This window comes from Aptenodytes forsteri, unplaced genomic scaffold (assembly GCF_000699145.1).
Source record: "Aptenodytes forsteri isolate BGI_AS27 unplaced genomic scaffold, ASM69914v1 Scaffold230, whole genome shotgun sequence".
Taxonomy (NCBI): Eukaryota; Metazoa; Chordata; class Aves; order Sphenisciformes; family Spheniscidae; genus Aptenodytes; species Aptenodytes forsteri.
The window spans coordinates 118973-139829 of record NW_008795711.1 but is presented as its reverse complement, the minus strand read 5'-3'; the positions used below and the strand labels follow the sequence as shown (position 1 = coordinate 139829).

Sequence of the window (20857 nt, the reverse complement as noted above, 5' to 3'; positions counted from 1 at the left end):
TCCGATCTCTAGCTCAAAGGGAACCCAGAGCTCCCGGCTGAAGGGCAGCGACACTTTGGGCACATTTAGCTTAAAGGCGAAGACGGGCACCGCCAAGAACAGGAGGAAGAGGAGAGCAGGCAGCCAAGCCCGCCTCCTCCTGTCAGACTGCAGCCACGACAGCGCTGGCAGCAGACCGCACTTCCCGCGCACCTCCGCCCTGCGCATGCGCGTTCAGATGGTCCCGCCCACCCCCCGACCAGGCGTAGTGCGTACCTCGCCGCCGTGCGCATGCGCCTTGCCGCCTACCGGTCCGCGGCGCGGAGGCGACCCGGCCCCCCACCCGCGCTGCAGGCAGCAGCTCCCCCCCCCTCCCCGAAGGGCTGAGGTAAAAGAGGGAGGACTCGCCCCCACAGGTCTGCTTTTGCGCTCTGGACCTGGGAAGAAGCAGGCGAGCTTGGCCTTACCTCACCCCCGGTCTCCTCCCTGAGGGACGGGCGCAGGCTCCGGTCTTCAGACCCACCCTCATCCCCCGCAGCCCCAGACGGAGCAGCTCACGCACAGTAAAGCTCTGCAGCCAGACAGCAACGTGGAGGGATTGGTTTTTATTTCAAAAGACAGTAAGACAATTTTTCAATTTAGTATCAAAACACTTGATAGGGTTCTTTTCTCCAGATTGGCCCCTAAAACTGCTACAACCAAGCAGCATGCTCGAGCACAAGCTACACACTGCGAGCTTGACACATCTCCACACTCACGCCTCACAACAACTACACATCAGCAATGCACAGCAAGATGGCTTGTACCTTAAGACACTAAGGGCACTCCTGGCCAGGAAGGAAGGCCTCAATTCCCTCCCTCAGGGTAGGCAAAAAAACTTCGCCAAGAAAACAAGGCTGTTGTACTTAAGTGTAACCCAGCGATGAGCGATAAAGCTTGGTGCATCAGCACTTAGTGAATGCAAATTGAACCCCTGTCTGGCAATGGTTAGAGGGGCCATGGCTTCTCTAAGCCTACCAGGAAAGGAAGCGGCCAACAGTGGGGGAGGGGGGGAAGGGAAACAACCTACGTGAAGGTCCAATTGTTCAGATAACAGGCTTGGCTTTAAAAAAAAAAAAGTCTCCTTTTGCCCAAGTTGCTTCCCCACAACACAGAGTTACCTTAAAGCTGAGAAACTGAACTGCTCTTTTGGCAAACAGCTCCTGGAAAGGAAGTTTTCCCAACAGGCTTCCATCCCTAGCCCAGCTACTTTGATTCAGTGGCCCACAGCCAGGAACCATCACACCCTTCTTCCTCCCCTGCCAAAGCAGGGCAGCCCAGAGCCGATTAACAGAAGGTTAATACCAAATTTTAAAGCCAAGAGCTTTGAAGTGTAGCTCACCAGCCTCACGAGTTATTTGGAATGTTTACAACGGTTGCTACAAAAAAGGTAGTTACAAAATGTATACATCTCAAACATGCTCCCCAAACATTATTGCATTGTTTATTTCCCTTAATAATGCTGTTTGAAGCTCTGCCCAACCTGATGGCCTTTAACCCTGAGGCAAAGGAGAAGATTTGTGTTTGGTCAAGTTGGCAACTGAAAGTAAACTCTGGTCCCCAAGGGTTAGAGGTCAGCAGCAGCTGGGCTGGCCCCCCCGAGCATCATGTGGCAGAGGCAGTGGCAGGGATCCATTACATCTCATTCAGGTCTAGCAGGGTCTGGTCCAGCATTCTTTGCGTGCAGAGATGCTCCTCTTTGGTAGATTTCAGTTTATCTGGCAGGAAGCAAGAGTCAAGAGTTACAAGTCAACTTCAGACAACCAAGAAACCTTCGCCAAAGAAAGCTTGCGCTAGCCCCTTCCCAGCACACTGCTGCAGCAAGTCCTCAGACCGGGGGTGCCTGGCTGGGTGCAGCTAGAAGCTCTGAAGGTACCTGGCTCATCTGTAGCCCTTGCCTCTTGCATTGCCAGTGCTCCCAGTCAGCATGGTCACGATGTACTTTTAGCCAGTGCTCTAGGCAGTGTTTTGCATGCAGGTGCCTCCTACTGTAGCTAGCCTTCCCCAGGGCTTCAACACTTCAGACAGCAGACCCCCATGGCCCAGCAAGGCACCCAAGAGCAACGCAGAGGTAAAACACACTTAGAAATAATCACCCCCTGGAATTACAGCTGGTTGTGCCCCCCTTCCCCCCAGCACAGGACAGAGATGCCAAGCTGGTCACCAAGACCATAACTACCTAGCAGCAGGGAGCAAGACAACCGGCCCAGCAAGGCACCCAAGAGCAACGCAGAGGTAAAACACACTTAGAAATAATCACCCCCTGGAATTACAGCTGGTTGTGCCCCCCTTCCCCCCAGCACAGGACAGAGATGCCAAGCTGGTCACCAAGACCATAACTACCTAGCAGCAGGGAGCAAGACAACCATGCCTCAAGGACAGCAGGGAAGAGGCTGTTTTCAGTGAAGGATAGGCAGGGAGCAAGTAGGAGTGAAGGTGCTGCATCTCTGCCCGTGACTACAGGCAGCTGCACAGTCGATTCTCACATGTTCCTTAAGCCAGGAGGAGAGCTCAGATCAGCAACTAGCGCTCTAGGTAGGCTTTACTCCAAAGGTGAGCCCACCCTTATCACTGAAGAGATCCACACGCTGGGACACTGGACAGACAGGCTGTAGAAAGATGTCCTTTAGGTACAGGCAGTTTCTCAAAGCTGTTCCCCAACCTCCCCAAGGTCAGAAACTGTGCACAGAGCGAGAAGCAGCCTTCCTAGAGCACTAGCAACTGCAGTATTTAAAGATTCCCTGCAGGCACTCAAGACACAGCTTCATGCTGTGGATTTTGGGACTTGCTTTCAAGATGTCCATGAGCTTTCCCAACCCATTCTGGGGCTCTGCAGCTGCACTGGGGTCAGGCCCCGAGAATAACCGCTTCCCCCAAACCTTCTTGGTTAGGTCTCAACTATATAGGAAAGTACTACAGGTATGCAGTGTCTTACAGACCATGAGGTCAGTCATTTATTGTTAGAAGCCATCATTCCATGCAGCAGGAAATCCTACAGTCATTCAGCTAACAGTAAATTAAGTCATAGCACTTGACAGGCATCTTTTAGCAGACGTAAGCCTAACTTCACCCCACCCCTCTCTTGGGGGGTGCAGCCATTCTGGTTCCATGGAGGAACCAGACAGGACCCCCTGGACAAGTGACAAGACTGCTCAAAAAACAGCCAAGTCTGAGGGTTACTTCACCACGAATAGAGGTTACCTTTATAAAAAAAAAAACCTCTTAAATAAATTAGAGGATAAATTCAAGTGCCCCATTAAATAGCAGCAATTGCATAAAATTTGCAAGTCTGCCAGTCTTAAGAATGATCAGATTTCACTGTGGTCCACAGCACTGGTGGTCGCAATAAGCTTGTTTAATGGCATTAGTGGGCCCCCTTCTCAGTCACACAGATCATGCAGCGTTAACTTCAGCTCGTTAGAGAGCAGGCGATTTTTCTCAAGCTGGCTGTACAGGCGCTCTGCAGCAGCAACAGGATTAGGGGAAACAAGAGGAAGAGAGAAAAAGAGAGAAAGGGAAGGTTAGTGGAGTACCAAGATGAGCACATCAAATAAGCTGTCTCCGTAACGCGTGCCTCTGAGGATCAACTCTAGGCTATTACACAGATGAAGCCCAGGAGAACAAAGGTTTGCCTTACTCTAACTTGCGTTTCAGCTCAGGAAGATCACAGAAGAAACCAAGTGCGGGCAGAAATGGAAGTGCTGTCAAGGGCTTGCGAAGGCAAAGAAAGGAAGAGGAGAGCACCAGAAGAGGAGCCTGCAGGCTGGGCTGTACCCAGGTAAGGAGAGAGACTTGGGATGTGCTTTAAGCCTGTGGAGCACTTTGCAGAAAGAAGTAGTCCTACCACAGCTGAACCAGAAGCACCTTCCAGAGTGAGTCACACCACACAGCAGTGGGACTGATGGGGTTTTAACAGCAGGACAGGGACACCAGAAGAACCGAGAATGACAGCATCTCACATCTGACCTGGAGGACACTCCTCCAAGGACATGCCTTTGTGCCACACTAACAACCCACCACGTGTAGACAAGGACTGAAGGCAGTATCTGCTTCGGGTACAGGACAGAGGAAGTTCTGGAGCACAGGCTCCTATTTTATGTCTGCCCCAGAATAACTAAATGAGCAGGGCACAAACTGCCGCTGCATCTGACAGCCTTCACCTCCCACCCAGTCCCTGTCCTTACAACCTCGCAGAGCTCTAGCAGCCATGCTTGTCCCCAAGGCTGGTACCAAGCACATGTACTCATCAGCAGCTCCAGGGACAGGGAGAACCAGTCTGATCCTCTCCCAGGACAGGTCACCTCTTGGGCTGGATGGCCACTGTCCTGCCATGCAGCCTATCAGCCACAACCAGCCACCGCAGAGAACCAATTCAGCATCTATCTCTGCCCATCTACACTGGCACAGTCCTCCCAGCCTGAGAACTCCAATTCCTGCATTTGGGGGAAATTCCAGGCAGTGAAAAAATTCTTATACAACAGCTTTCAGCCTGGCAGAATTAATAATCGCAAACTGTAGCAATACATACAGCGTGCTGCCTCTGCCTGATGAGCGAGCATAAAGCACAGTAATTCTTGCTGGCCTCAGGCTTCTTCTCAAATCCTTGTAGGAATCTAGGGCACTGTCTGAAGGGGATCTACGCCACTCCTCATTGCTTTCAACCTAGAAATATTTTGCTCTTGAACAAGACCTGGCCAGGTAAGATTCAGGACACCGAGTCAAGCTGTTCACATGGAGCAGCCAAAGCACGTCCCCCTTTCCAGAGTCTCAGCCCAGTCACTCCAGCATGACAGCCGCACACAAGGGGGGAAGCTCACCTTCACCCAGCTACCCTCAGCTCCTCTCAGCGCTCAGCACCTGCTCTAGCTGCACCTCGCTCTGCAGGACAGAGGGTAGTGATGCTGATTGATTGTCCCTTTTTTAAAGCCACCGAGAGACCAAGCAACAGTCAGAGAAGCCAACAATTTCTGTCCCACCACAATCTAACTAGAAGTTAAAGGAAGTTGTGGTATGGGGGACATGTACACCCCATCCTGGCCTACACCGGAGCCTACCTTGCACATCAGCTACTACTGCTGCTAGGGACTCACTCTCTGGCCTCCGTGCTGGCTCTGAGCAGGTAGGCTGGGCACCCTGATGCCAGTCTCCAGACCCAGGTGATCAGGGCTGGTCCTGGGTCTCCAGAGTGGCAGAGGATGGGAGCGAACTGCGATCAGAATTACCGGTGACTGTAGGCTGGTGCAACAGCTCACAGCCTTCAAGCAAGCATTACTGTTTGTGGACAGGGACCTCCCCTGCCAAAGCAGGGCAGCCCAGAGCCGATTAACAGAAGGTTAATACCAAATTTTAAAGCCAAGAGCTTTGAAGTGTAGCTCACCAGCCTCACGAGTTATTTGGAATGTTTACAACGGTTGCTACAAAAAAGGTAGTTACAAAATGTATACATCTCAAACATGCTCCCCAAACATTATTGCATTGTTTATTTCCCTTAATAATGCTGTTTGAAGCTCTGCCCAACCTGATGGCCTTTAACCCCGAGGCAAAGGAGAAGATTTGTGTTTGGTCAAGTTGGCAACTGAAAGTAAACTCTGGTCCCCAAGGGTTAGAGGTCAGCAGCAGCTGGGCTGGCCCCCCCGAGCATCATGTGGCAGAGGCAGTGGCAGGGATCCATTACATCTCATTCAGGTCTAGCAGGGTCTGGTCCAGCATTCTTTGCGTGCAGAGATGCTCCTCTTTGGTAGATTTCAGTTTATCTGGCAGGAAGCAAGAGTCAAGAGTTACAAGTCAACTTCAGACAACCAAGAAACCTTCGCCAAAGAAAGCTTGCGCTAGCCCCTTCCCAGCACACTGCTGCAGCAAGTCCTCAGACCGGGGGTGCCTGGCTGGGTGCAGCTAGAAGCTCTGAAGGTACCTGGCTCATCTGTAGCCCTTGCCTCTTGCATTGCCAGTGCTCCCAGTCAGCATGGTCACGATGTACTTTTAGCCAGTGCTCTAGGCGGTGTTTTGCATGCAGGTGCCTCCTACTGTAGCTAGCCTTCCCCAGGGCTTCAACACTTCAGACAGCAGACCCCCATGGCCCAGCAAGGCACCCAAGAGCAACGCAGAGGTAAAACACACTTAGAAATAATCACCCCCTGGAATTACAGCTGGTTGTGCCCCCCTTCCCCCCAGCACAGGACAGAGATGCCAAGCTGGTCACCAAGACCATAACTACCTAGCAGCAGGGAGCAAGACAACCATGCCTCAAGGACAGCAGGGAAGAGGCTGTTTTCAGTGAAGGATAGGCAGGGAGCAAGTAGGAGTGAAGGTGCTGCATCTCTGCCCGTGACTACAGGCAGCTGCACAGTCGATTCTCACATGTTCCTTAAGCCAGGAGGAGAGCTCAGATCAGCAACTAGCGCTCTAGGTAGGCTTTACTCCAAAGGTGAGCCCACCCTTATCACTGAAGAGATCCACACGCTGGGACACTGGACAGACAGGCTGTAGAAAGATGTCCTTTAGGTACAGGCAGTTTCTCAAAGCTGTTCCCCAACCTCCCCAAGGTCAGAAACTGTGCACAGAGCGAGAAGCAGCCTTCCTAGAGCACTAGCAACTGCAGTATTTAAAGATTCCCTGCAGGCACTCAAGACACAGCTTCATGCTGTGGATTTTGGGACTTGCTTTCAAGATGTCCATGAGCTTTCCCAACCCATTCCGGGGCTCTGCAGCTGCACTGAGGTCAGGCCCCGAGAATAACCGCTTCCCCCAAACCTTCTTGGTTAGGTCTCAACTATATAGGAAAGTACTACAGGTATGCAGTGTCTTACAGACCATGAGGTCAGTCATTTATTGTTAGAAGCCATCATTCCATGCAGCAGGAAATCCTACAGTCATTCAGCTAACAGTAAATTAAGTCATAGCACTTGACAGGCATCTTTTAGCAGACGTAAGCCTAACTTCACCCCACCCCTCTCTTGGGGGGTGCAGCCATTCTGGTTCCATGGAGGAACCAGACAGGACCCCCTGGACAAGTGACAAGACTGCTCAAAAAACAGCCAAGTCTGAGGGTTACTTCACCACGAATAGAGGTTACCTTTATAAAAAAAAAAAACACCTCTTAAATAAATTAGAGGATAAATTCAAGTGCCCCATTAAATAGCAGCAATTGCATAAAATTTGCAAGTCTGCCAGTCTTAAGAATGATCAGATTTCACTGTGGTCCACAGCACTGGTGGTCGCAATAAGCTTGTTTAATGGCATTAGTGGGCCCCCTTCTCAGTCACACAGATCATGCAGCGTTAACTTCAGCTCGAACCTCTTAAATAAATTAGAGGATAAATTCAAGTGCCCCATTAAATAGCAGCAATTGCATAAAATTTGCAAGTCTGCCAGTCTTAAGAATGATCAGATTTCACTGTGGTCCACAGCACTGGTGGTCGCAATAAGCTTGTTTAATGGCATTAGTGGGCCCCCTTCTCAGTCACACAGATCATGCAGCGTTAACTTCAGCTCGTTAGAGAGCAGGCGATTTTTCTCAAGCTGGCTGTACAGGCGCTCTGCAGCAGCAACAGGATTAGGGGAAACAAGAGGAAGAGAGAAAAAGAGAGAAAGGGAAGGTTAGTGGAGTACCAAGATGAGCACATCAAATAAGCTGTCTCCGTAACGCGTGCCTCTGAGGATCAACTCTAGGCTATTACACAGATGAAGCCCAGGAGAACAAAGGTTTGCCTTACTCTAACTTGCGTTTCAGCTCAGGAAGATCACAGAAGAAACCAAGTGCGGGCAGAAATGGAAGTGCTGTCAAGGGCTTGCGAAGGCAAAGAAAGGAAGAGGAGAGCACCAGAAGAGGAGCCTGCAGGCTGGGCTGTACCCAGGTAAGGAGAGAGACTTGGGATGTGCTTTAAGCCTGTGGAGCACTTTGCAGAAAGAAGTAGTCCTACCACAGCTGAACCAGAAGCACCTTCCAGAGTGAGTCACACCACACAGCAGTGGGATTGATGGGGTTTTAACAGCAGGACAGGGACACCAGAAGAACCGAGAATGACAGCATCTCACATCTGACCTGGAGGACACTCCTCCAAGGACATGCCTTTGTGCCACACTAACAACCCACCACGTGTAGACAAGGACTGAAGGCAGTATCTGCTTCGGGTACAGGACAGAGGAAGTTCTGGAGCACAGGCTCCTATTTTATGTCTGCCCCAGAATAACTAAATGAGCAGGGCACAAACTGCCGCTGCATCTGACAGCCTTCACCTCCCACCCAGTCCCTGTCCTTACAACCTCGCAGAGCTCTAGCAGCCATGCTTGTCCCCAAGGCTGGTACCAAGCACATGTACTCATCAGCAGCTCCAGGGACAGGGAGAACCAGTCTGATCCTCTCCCAGGACAGGTCACCTCTTGGGCTGGATGGCCACTGTCCTGCCATGCAGCCTATCAGCCACAACCAGCCACCGCAGAGAACCAATTCAGCATCTATCTCTGCCCATCTACACTGGCACAGTCCTCCCAGCCTGAGAACTCCAATTCCTGCATTTGGGGGAAATTCCAGGCAGTGAAAAAATTCTTATACAACAGCTTTCAGCCTGGCAGAATTAATAATCGCAAACTGTAGCAATACATACAGCGTGCTGCCTCTGCCTGATGAGCGAGCATAAAGCACAGTAATTCTTGCTGGCCTCAGGCTTCTTCTCAAATCCTTGTAGGAATCTAGGGCACTGTCTGAAGGGGATCTACGCCACTCCTCATTGCTTTCAACCTAGAAATATTTTGCTCTTGAACAAGACCTGGCCAGGTAAGATTCAGGACACCGAGTCAAGCTGTTCACATGGAGCAGCCAAAGCACGTCCCCCTTTCCAGAGTCTCAGCCCAGTCACTCCAGCATGACAGCCGCACACAAGGGGGGAAGCTCACCTTCACCCAGCTACCCTCAGCTCCTCTCAGCGCTCAGCACCTGCTCTAGCTGCACCTCGCTCTGCAGGACAGAGGGTAGTGATGCTGATTGATTGTCCCTTTTTTAAAGCCACCGAGAGACCAAGCAACAGTCAGAGAAGCCAACAATTTCTGTCCCACCACAATCTAACTAGAAGTTAAAGGAAGTTGTGGTATGGGGGACACGTACACCCCCATCCTGGCCTACACCGGAGCCTACCTTGCACATCAGCTACTACTGCTGCTAGGGACTCACTCTCTGGCCTCCGTGCTGGCTCTGAGCAGGTAGGCTGGGCACCCTGATGCCAGTCTCCAGACCCAGGTGATCAGGGCTGGTCCTGGGTCTCCAGAGTGGCAGAGGATGGGAGCGAACTGCGATCAGAATTACCGGTGACTGTAGGCTGGTGCAACAGCTCACAGCCTTCAAGCAAGCATTACTGTTTGTGGACAGGGACCTGATGATCCACCCACATGAGGGAGCAGACTGACTGAAGTAATTAGCGTGACCCTTCCTAGACCTCAGGAACAGCTCCTCAACATCGAACGCTTGCCCAGGTCTGCTGGGACTAGCTCCGGTGTTTGGCCTGCTCCCTTCTCTGCCCAGCCCGCAGGGCAGCCTTACCAGCCATCCTTGCAACCTGGGGAGCTCCAGGACCTGTGCCTCCTGGTCAGCTAATCTGCATTTGCAGCACTCCCAAGGCAACAGCCCAGCTCACGGTAACCAGCCTGCACAAGCCTAGCAATCCAGTCAGACCAGAAGCCTCTCAAAACCTCCCAGGGCAGAAGTTGCATCACCCACCTATCCATCCACCTACCACCCAGTGTGGAGTTCCATTGGGACGAGCAGGGAAGGGGCCTGCCACAGCCCAGCCTTCGATAACATCGCTTGCAACACCACTGTGCAACAGCGGAGCCACCAGCTCCACACAGTGCGAGTCAGTAATAAACTCACAGCTGACAGGATCTCCCCATGAGGAGAGAGGCCATTTCACAAAGGCAGGGTGCTACCTCCCACCTGGTAAGAGCTGGCAACTGAACACTGGGCTGGAAGCCTCCACACACCCAGACACTTGTGACAGAAGCCCTGCCCCTCCCACAGGATCTAGACCCCCTACTCCAGCTGCAGGTTTGGTTACTGAGGAGTTGTGGGTTCTTGCTTTGTGCTTACAGGACACAGAGTTATTGCCCCATACACCCCAGGAGAGTCAGACCACTATCTGCCAGAGCTTTCCAAGCTATTATTCTTTGAAATTCCTTGTGGGAATGCTCCCTCCTTCCCCACCCAGACCCGGCACAGAGGGGATAGCCCTGACACAGAAGACAGTGAGAACAGGCTGGGGCAATTCAGTGTGTTTGGACTATCCTTACTGCTAGTGCCATTCATGTGGAGAACGGAGTGACACAAACCTGAGGAAACCACGGGAGGTGTCCCATTTCATCAAAACTCTGTTCATGGAGGGCTCTTCGGGCACTGTGGCATATGAACCAATCCAGAAAGGAAGAAGTATTTGACAAGCCACCATGAGGCAGCACATACAGTTACAAGAGGCTGATCAGTGTTTATGATACCAGAGCAACTAGCAACAGACTCAGACCAGTGGTGATGCATGTCAAGTGTTTGCAGCCTGTCACCAGCTGCAGTGCTCAGTGTAAAGTTCCACGCCACGCTCCCAGGAGGATCCTGTCACCCTCAGTCCCTGCACAGGGAGGGGAGCACTCTGCAAAACACAGATTCCCTGGCTGGGATGCCCACAGCCCTGCTGCAGTGCATTCTCATTCCTGAAGCAAGGGGCCATACATTCCCCCCCCCCACAGGCACAGGCAGCAGATCACACCCAACCAGTCCTGTCCAGCTGGAAACCAGCCAGGGCTCACTTGATATTTATTAGCTTTCACACCCTGCCAGTGATCTAGTGATGATCAGGTGTAGTGACTTCCCACTGCAAGCCAGCATTTGGCAACTGATGCCAGTGAACACTACAGAGCAGGCAGGTGAGTAGTGTCCTCAGCCAGGCTGAAGCAGGCACAGCTCCAGGACTTCCTGCTACAAACCCCAGCCTCCCACTTGACCCTACAGAGCATGCTGCACACCAAGGCACCGTTTGCAGAGCTGCAATTCACATCTGTGAGGCAATAAGACACCCAAAGGGAAAAATCCAGCACATTAATGAAGTCTGCGTATTCCACCAAGGGTGATGAGGGTTACACTGGTTTGAAGGCGACATTGAAACAGTTACTCTAAAGCAGCAAGTGGTCACTAGAAACCCATTTCTGAAAAGCACCAGCCGTTCCATTCAATTTATACAAGAATTGTTTTCCTTAAAAAAAGGTGACATCATGATCAAGCAAGAGGCAAGAGAAATACAAAAGGAGCTTTATGGCTCTACACAAGATATGCAGATGAGAACAACATACTCCCAGCTACACCCAGACATTGAAAGGGCAGCCCCTCAGAGCACAGCAGTGTCTGGCACATCGGGTCAAACAGAGGGAGCTTTGTTTAGGAGCAAGTGCAGCATAACTGGGGGGCTGCTGCTGCTGTCAAGCTTCAGCATCTTTACAGCACTCATTCCCAGGGATGCCCTGTGCACAGTAACTGGAAAGAGGTACTGGAATTCAGAGCGAGATGATGAGAGCATGAATGCAGGGTGCAGATGCAGAACAAGCCACCAAGCAGAGGCAAATCCAAAGTGGAGTTTGGAATCGCAAGACTTATCTGTGTGAGACAGAAGGAGACACTAATTTTAAGAGAAGCTTAAGTGTTTGTGCACAGCAAACTTTGCTTAGGGAGCTTTTGGACACTAGCATTAAGGCTCTTCCTCTGCAGTGCAAGTACCTGGCCTCTCCTTGGTTAGTGGTAAGGACTGTGCGGAGCAGCTGTTAGCAGAACCCACCACAAATCTGAACAGCAAAGTTGCAGAAACATACAAGTTCAGCTACTTCCACAGATCGGTTCATGATCCAGCCCATCTCAAGCCTGTTACAGCAATTCCTAAGGAATCCACTCAAGCACTATCCACAGCCTCTTCCAGGAGGAATCCCGAGACCATGGCCCAGTGGCTCCAGCAGGCAACTAAGCCACATTACCTTAGAAAGCCTTTCCCAGTGGGACTGGGAATTGCACTCAGAGTTCAAGTCAGAAAGGCCAGCATAGCACTTTGTGTTACACATGCAGATCACAAGGACCTAGAGTTAGAGTACAGCATGCTGCAGGGAAGCCTCCACAATCCTCGAGGCAGAGATCTGTAGAAGTAACCTAGATACAGTGCCATTGATTCTCCAACTATGAAAATCACAGCAAACCAAGCAAGCTCTGGCGGTCTAGCCTGCTGAAGCAAGAGGCGAACACCAGCCAGCTCATATTTACATGGAAGTCATGTCATTCAGGGCGTGGTCCAGTTCCTCACTAATTGCTTTGTACTTCAGTTTCTGGGCATAGAGCTCATCTAGAAGAGGTTTAGGAGGAGAACAAAAGGGAAACAATAAGGGAAGGCAGAGGAGTTCTTCCAACACCCTGGGGCAGGAAAAGCAGTATGGGATTCATGAACAGAAGAAAGTGAAGTTAGATGTGGAGCCATAACGACTCCATATTAGTTCCCAACAATGAATGGGAGGGTTCCAACAGCGTGAGGACAGTCTGACCAGCAAGTGCCTTCCAGGATTACAATCCAGCTCCGAGGGGAGTAGAGCCAAGAATTCAAACCACATCAGCTTGTGAGAACAAGCTGCCCAGCTAGGTCAGCAAGAACCACTGACAGGAGGAGTAGCAGGGAAGGGCAACTCCATCCACTTAGGGAGAAGCTTGCTACACCTAAGGAAGGCACAGATCAATTGAGGTGCTTTGTTGTCACCTTCAGTCTCAATACAAAAACCGGCTTGGGAGAAGTCAGTCACGTAATAGTCCTGGGCATCAGAGGGAATTCCCATTCTGTAGTACGCAGCTAGGCAGGGTGAGCTGAACAGACAGGCCACACCTGTGTTCTCCATCAGATAATGGAGCAGACGGGCAGATCACCCACCTTCCGGGGAGGAGGCAGTCATGAAACTGAAACTCTGCTAATGCACTCCTTGAGCGCTCTGCAGAGCTGGCACAGACTTCTCCCAGCTCTGGCTGCCTAGGCTACAGTACAGCTGGTAATGTTGTTAACGGCTTCACAGAGCCCAGAGAACTTTGTCAGTTGTCATAAACTAGGTCACTTCAGCAGCAAGGCTGGAGACCAGAGCCAACTCTCAATCAACATGTTTCAAGAGGAGCATGCAGGGATTTGGAGGAGTTTTTGCAGTTCCAAATAAAAGCTTGCCCTGGATCATGAGGTGGCTCAGATTGCTTCTTGGCTGTGGTTCTGGAACAGCTCAGCTGACACCATTGCTATTTCTAGATAAAAGCCTAAGCCTCCTGAGTGACTCCAGACAGTAGGATGTGGCTTTGAATCTCCAAGACCTGGCACTAAAAGACCACAAAGGCACATGCTGTGGTTGAGGCAGGAGGCCTGTAAGAGTTTTGGTTTACCAGCACCACCACTCCAGCCACAGCTATCCACAGAAGAATCCAGCCACAGCCCTAGATTTAAGGGAAGCAATTGCAACCTTCTCCTCCCATGGCTTGGGGAAAGGTAGGATTCTGCAACGGCTGGCCTCAGGAGTGCTCCTGAAGTACTGTGAAACCAGGAACAGGAGGAGGAAAGGAACCTATCCTTGGCACAGGCTGACCACCACAACACATGGATGGGGCTTCTGATGATTTAATCTTGAACCAGGACCAACACTGGGAAGGGGCTGTTTCAAGACTCACTGACTATTGTGGTTGACTTGCAGCAACACTGTCTGCAGCAGATGGCCATGTGCATGAGATTCTGCACACAAGTATGTTATTGTAATCAATTCCTGTTGAGTTCAGGCATTTTTTTTCCTGTGTCATTCCTTAAATTGGTTTAAGCTGGAGCATAGGAATGCAGTTACATTTCTGAGGACATCACAACCAAGATACACCAGCCGCACTATCTGTCACTATCGGTCAGATACAGCAAGGTGTTTGGATCAAGAGCTTGAGACCTGCTGCAGCACAGCCAGGGGACTGTTTTCAGAGTAGATACATGGGGCATGACTCTTGAGCCCAGAGGCACCAAGCCTCACCCTGGAGGTTAGGTCATGCTCCAAGTATTGAGGAGCAGAGCAGTGTCTCCACTCTCCAGCTATCTGGGAGACAGCCTTCCTCAGCTCCCCACTCCTCACCACGTATTCTTTGGCTTCCCGTCCCCAGAATGTACCTTCCAAATCATCAATGGTCTTCTCCAGCTTGGCTACAGACCGTTCAGCAAATTCAGCACGGGTCTCCGCCTGCCAGACAGAAGCAAGCCAGTTAGTACAACAGCTTTGGGATACAGCAAAGGACTACAGAGGCATCAGCCTGAGGACATGAAGTCTCCCACGCTCCACGTCTCTCCCCAGTCAAGCTGAGGTCAGCTCACCCAGCTGGGCCATCCCAACATGGTCACTCACCTCTTTGAGTTTATCAGTCAGGATCTTGATCTCTTCTTCATATTTATCCTCTTTTTGAGAGTACTGTGGAAAAGGAGAGGAGTCAGCAATCAGCAGCCCCAGGTACCTCCCACTCCAGAGAGCCCACAGCTACAGAGGGAGACAAACTCCTCACTGCAGCGCACATGCCCACAGAAACTTCCAACTGGGAGTTGTTCACATTCCTACCCTAGTCCAACAGAACTGGGTCAGGCAGCAAGTCCCACATCATGCACGTAACACAAACTTGAGTGCAGAAAAATTCTCATCCCAGCAGCATAAACATCTTGGCTGATCAAGTCTGCCCCAAGGCAGGGAAGGGCAGCCAGGCTTCCCACACTCCCAGCTTCTACAGTCAACATTAGCCCTGCACTGAAATCCGTTAGCTCTCCCAGGAGAGCAAGCACAGCTCTCCTTGCTTGCTTAAGGCTGCAGTTGCATCATTTCCATTCCAGTGGGTGCTCTGCTGTCACACACCCTCCTAGCAAAACAGAAACATTTCTGGCCCTTGGACAAGCAGCCCTACCTTCTCAGCCTGAGCCTCAAGAGACTTGAGATTGTTGGTGACATTCTTCAGCTCTTCTTCCAGCTCGGAACATTTACTGTGGGGTTTCATAAAGAAAGGGGGGAAGAAAAAGGAAAAGTGGGAGGGAAAGACAGGAGAGACAAGAAGTGAATCCATGTGCAGGGAAGATCAGGAAGTTCTTTAGATGGTCTGCGATCAGACTGCATGGGACCCTGCTTTGAGGCACTTGTGCGGAAAGCAAGTTCCCTTCCTGCCTCCAAGTTCATGTTTTAAGTATTCTGCCAGCACATGCGCAGGGCACTGAGCTGAGCAGCTGAGATGTGGACACAGATTTCTGCTGGACCTGGAGTCTTCAAGTAGAAACTGCATGTTTAGTTTGCTGTAAGGAGGGAAGCTGTTCTGATGGACAGACAGACAGCCACCACCAGACAGGAATATTTATGGGCAGAGAGGACAGAACATTCCAGGAGAGAGAAAGATGCAGTTAAGCTGAGGGAAGGAGCATAGCAAGAAGACCACAAGAGTTCTGGTTTAATGGTTCGAGAAGGGAAAGGTTAGTACCTTTTCTTCGGCAACAGACAGACACTTCAAGTTCTGGTCCATCACTCTGATCTGCTCCTGCAGCTCCCGGCAACGACTGTTAGTGACGGTCACACGATGGCACAAGCCAGGTGGGGGCAAGGGTCAAAAGGAGCACCAATAACACAATACCACAGAGCAAAAAAGGGGGTAGGGGAAAAACACAAAAGTCACAGTCATGACATGCATGTCTGGGCAGGAAGCACAGTGCTACTGCTGCGTACACACTAACTTTGTTAGACAAGGCCCAGAGTACAGGAAGGCCCTAACCAGCCCCTCAAGGATCAGCTAAAGCATCCGGACACGTGAAAGGAGCCCAAAAACAACAATTTGCGTGTCTGCTCCAAGCAGAGAGAGTCCAGCTTGCTGCTCAGCAGTGCAGAAGTCTGCAGTAGTTACTGCAAATATTTTAAGAGGCCAGAGACCAACCTCAGCTACAGTTCTGCCCTTGGAGATCTCGCATGCCACTTCAGCTCCTGGCCCGGGAGGCCTCTGCCATTTTAGGACAAGTGCTGTGCGCTCACGTGCCCCATAACAACATGTAAGGATCTCGTGACCATACATACAAAGCAGTGCTGGTGAATTCTCTGGCCTCGCTAACTAGGGAGTCCCTCCATGCAAAGGGGCAGAACATCTCCACTACAAGGCAAATCACATTGCAAACTCCACATCCTCAGTGGACCTAATCCTGTTCCAAGCAGGAGAGTGCTCCAACTCTGAGGATCTAAACCCACCCTGTGCTTCAGGCCTTGTGTAACAAGGTTAGAAATGCTGTGTTAGTTTCCATGCAAAGGTAGACGTGCCAGTTACATGCGAGCAGGTTACTCACGACTCTGCAAGCTCAGCTCTCTCTTCAGTACGCTCCAGATCTCCTTCTATGATCACCAGTTTCCGAGCAACCTGGAAGGGAGAATCGGAGTTAAGAAGAAGGAAGATGCTTTTGTACCTTTAGGCTGTGCAAGGCAGTAAAGGGAATACCTGCAGGAGTCACTGGAGCTGCCAGAGTCTTGGCTAAGGGGAACACTGATGTAGCTCTGCTGAGAGCCAGGCTCTCCCCCCAGGTTTGCTGAGGAAAGCCCTGTCAGTAGGAAGAGGAGCCGCCTCTCCTGGCCAGGGTCAGCTGTACTAGAGCATCCAAGGGTCTCACCTCCTCATACTTCCTGTCTGCTTCCTCTGCAATGTGCTTGGCTTCCTTGAGTTGGATCTCCTGCAGTTCCATCTTCTCCTCATCCTTCAGAGCTCTGTTTTCAATGACTTTCATGCCTCTGCCCAAAAGAAAGCACAGGCAGGGGAGATGTATAAAACAATCCTGTACAAGCCAACGGTGTAATGAGTTTCAGAGCATTAACAGTGCTCCCCCAGGACCACATTGCTTCCTTATGAGCCACAACACCTCCAAGTGCAAAGGATAGCACAGGCTGGCCTGATGCCAATACAGCAACCTCAACTGTTCAGAATTAACTGTTACTTGGAGCATTACTCCAGCAGCTCATTGGGCTCCTGGACCAAGGGAAATGTGGTGCTGCCGAGAAGAACAAGCCAGGCTGTCTTAGGGACTCCACACAGCTGAGCCAAGCACTTTCCAGGCCGGAATGCAGGAAGAGCCAAGTCCATCTTCATGGCAGGACATCAGCTGGGTCAGGCTGTTCACTACAGTGTGTGCACCGATAAAGCACATCAGCCAACTGGAAGTGGACCACTCCCCTCTGAATCACACCACCAGGTCAGGGGACATCTGCCAGAAGGGAGGATGCTGGCAGAGGCAGCAGGAAGAGAGGCTTCCCCACCAGCAGCCACCTTTACAAGTCAACAGTGTCCCAGAACCCACTTATTTCTCCTCCCTTGGAGGCAGGGATGCATGGTAGCACACAGCACTTACTCACTCCCTAGCCTCAGGTTCCAAGATACTCACTCAAGGCCAACAGCACTGTTTCAGTTGCTCCGCATAAGCGGGTACCGACTCCCACATCCAGCCTTGATATCTGTATCTACTTCCCACCCTCCAGGGAGCCCAAGAGGCTCATGGCACCAGGACCTCAGTCAGGAACACATCTGAGATATTTGACGGAGTGAGATCAGCAGCCCTTGCTCACCTTTCACTTTCATCTGCAGCCTTCTCTGCCTCTTCCAGCTTCTGCAGAGCTGTGGCAAGGCGCTCCTGGGCTCGGTCTAACTCCTCCTCTACCAGCTGGATACGGCGATTCAGAGATGCCACTTCTGCCTCAGCCTAGAGGGAGCAGATGAGGGTGACTCAGTCTGTGGCAGGTTTAGCAGTCAGCACAGGGCAGCTGAGGTCTGCCTTCAGGTCAGCAGCAGCACATGGGAAGCCAAAACAAAGCCAGGGTGCTTTATCCACTTTCTTACAGAGGCTGCACTCCCATACACTTACACACATATTAAGCTTCGCAACATTTCACACACACACGCTTTGTCCATGCAGCAGTCATCCTGCAGGTTTCTCGCCTGTCAGCTTGAGCTGACATGACAGTTTAAGCCATAAACACTAAGTAGATGACTTACGCTAATGGGTCTTCTCTGCAGCTGCTGTAATCCTGCCAGGCCATCAATCACAGTCCTATTTATCCACCACACCAGAGCTCTGTGACAGCTACCATTTAGCACAAAGTCAGTTTACTCATGTGATCTGGACATAAGCATTGCTTGAAACAAGCTCTCTCATCAGCAACGCAAGAAAGATTAACAGCTTCAGGTTCAGAGGTCTGACAAGCTGTGTCAGGGCACTGGCAGGCCAGGCTTTCTACAGCACTGCCCCGACCTGGGGCAGCAGCAGGGCTCAGCCGATCGCTGTAGCGCCCACAACCCCAGCAGCTCAAGCCCTGGAGAGCCAGCTGTGCTCTAGGCTTCCTTCCTCCCAGCAATTCACTAATAACCCAGAGGAAGAGCAAAAGCCTCAATCCAGTCTTGAGACAGGTTAAGGAGGCTGTTCCCCAGCAACAGCCACACGCAGACAGCCACCTCAGTTCAGTCATACATGCCAGGAGCCGGTGAAATCGGCAAGAGCCCGCAGGCACCACGCATTTGCCAGAAACATGACCACAAAAGTGACCAAGGCTTTAATGAATCAGCAGAGACCAGAAGCCATCACACCACCCCCAGCCAGGCCTGTTACAGCAGCACTGCTATCGACCACAAGGCATCTGCTTACAGCCCAGTCTGCATCAACCCCAACCAGAGCCTGGGGGGAAGCCTAGACGCTTTGGGGACACTAACACCCCACCTGAGCCACCCCAGGGGAACCCAGAATCCTGCTCTCCAGCAGGATTACTGCACTGGTACAAAGATGGACAGGGCAGCAGCCACTTCAGGGCAGCACTGTGATCTCCTACAGAGATGTGTGCGCAGGCACATGCCAGGCATACATGAAATATCCCAGCTACTTGTAACAAAGCAGCCTGCAAGGACATGCTGCTTCTAACCATGCCCAAGGAGGGAGGAGCAGAGCGATGAAAGAAGCCAGTGTTAGAGCAGGGCCTGACACAAATCATGTTCAGTTCCCAGGAGAGGCTGTCCGAGGTCTTCCCCCTGGTCGGCAGCAAGGCACTTGGCACCCACCCCCCATCCCCCCCGCAGCATGTTTCAAGACCAGGTTGTGAGAACACAAATTGAAGCGGAGCTCCCATGCCGGCACACCCTGCCCTTCACCAGGGAAACCCGCAACACTTTGATGCTCAAACAAGGCAGCGCTGCAGCAGGCTGCCCCAGCGCCAGCCCCGCCAGCACGTTCCTCTGGAGAAGGAAGTGGTCTGCTCAAAGAGGAACAAAATGATACATTAAACAGAACTGGGAAGGAGTCTGCTTGACACACATCTTTTGCCTATTAAAGAGGCGATGAGCTGCAAAGGTGGAGAGCCTCCTCCTTCTCCCAGGGGATAGAGACACACCAGCACTGCAGGCCTCCATTTCCTGACCCCCTGAACCACATCATTTAGCCCTGACTTCCTGCCAGCAGCACTTAACCCACCCAAAAAACCACCCTTGCTTTTAAGGAACTGCCTCTCTCCCTCTGCAGAAGGGTCCTTACACCTCCCTTTCTGCTTCTCCTCACCGGATACAGCTGAAGCTGTCAGGCTTCCCGGGAGCACAGGGGTGACACTTCCAGGCAGCCCCACTGCCAAGCAGCGCATTCCCGTTACTCCATGCTTCTTTCAGGAAGGCAGCCCTGAGTTCAGGGAGCTACCAGGAGCCCTGCAAGCCAAGGGCAGAGCTTGCCTCAGCCTTCGGGACTCACCATCGCTTCCCCAGGCCACAGAGATCTAACAGGGACGTTCCTCAGGACCCAAGGGCCAAGCAACAGGGTAAGTACAAGACGCCACTACACCGGGAACACTGGTTCTCTCCCCTGTAGCAAGGCTCCAGCAAGCTGGGAGAAACACGCATGTTGCCATGACAACACCACTACTGCAAGAGAATTCCTTACGTGGCTGCAAAGAAAGAGCCCAGCTGAGGTCTGGGAGTGGCCTCGTCCCACTGCGTGGCAAAAGCTTCTGCCATCACCCTCAGTAGCAAAGTCCAATCAGTCACACAGCAGCAACACCATGCCACTTGTCACAGACATCAGACTTGGGCACTTGGGGTGGAAAAGCCTCAGCTTCACGTTTTGAACAGAATCAGCAGCAAAGCCACTGTACAGATTTACAGAGAGTCACACTCAGATCCGAGACAGGCATCCGTGAGGACCTGCCCTGTGTCACCCCATCCAGCATCCCCACAATGACACCAGCCTGGCCTGACGGAGCTGCAAGCGCTCACCAGTTCAGATGCTGCCACAGCTGCTCCTTCCTCCCCTGCAAGCAATCCCAGCCCAGTCCCTGCCAGCCCCCAAGACGCTCTCACAAGGCTGCCAGTCCTGGGGGCAGCCTGCCCCAGGCAGTGGAGATCCCCGCTCGCTGGGATTCAGGCAGGATGCAGAGCTTGGGAGTCTTCCGCTTGGCTCCTGCACTGGCAGCATCATGAGTGAGATCACTTCCATTTTATCAGCACATGCCAAGGCTACTCACACCTTTGTGCTTGCAACACTGGGCCAGACAAGATGGCCGGGTTCCTCCCCTTCCTCTCCAGCAGCTTGGAGCGAGCAGGCAGCCAGGGAACCCGGCCGGGGACCGGGCATCCTCCCCAGCACCTCCCCAACCCAGCCTCGGGTCCCCACACCAGCCACTTTCAGCTCCGGGCTGGCTCGGGAGACCGGTGACAATGAAAGAAAGTTCCACCGGCGCTCTCCAGCTCCAGTCGCTCCTCAGCGCCGGCCGAGACATCACGGTTGGGGGCCAGTGGCCCCCAGCGCGAGCC

At 52.0% G+C, this 20857-nt stretch overlaps 1 protein-coding gene across 3 annotated transcripts in view; it reads right to left on the bottom strand.

The window, feature by feature from the left end:
* Window positions 1-565: 565 nt before the first annotated feature.
* TPM3 (tropomyosin 3) overlaps window positions 566-20857 on the bottom strand; it is a 23977-nt gene continuing 3685 nt past the window's right edge. The window contains exons 3-10 of one of the 3 annotated variants that reach the window (XM_009283390.1): window positions 17644-17777; window positions 16698-16815; window positions 16380-16450; window positions 14972-15047; window positions 14428-14490; window positions 14196-14265; window positions 5308-5771; window positions 566-1272 (exon numbers count right to left, since the gene is read on the bottom strand). In XM_009283390.1, the coding sequence (XP_009281665.1) occupies window positions 5689-5771; window positions 14196-14265; window positions 14428-14490; window positions 14972-15047; window positions 16380-16450; window positions 16698-16815; window positions 17644-17777 (615 nt within the window). In that variant the 3' untranslated portion in view covers window positions 566-1272; window positions 5308-5688. Of the gene's footprint in view, window positions 1273-5307; window positions 5772-12291; window positions 12375-14195; window positions 14266-14427; window positions 14491-14971; window positions 15048-15532; window positions 15609-16379; window positions 16451-16697; window positions 16816-17643; window positions 17778-20857 lie in introns of those variants that run through there. The other 2 variants (XM_009283391.1, XM_009283389.1) reach the window with 2 other exon arrangements.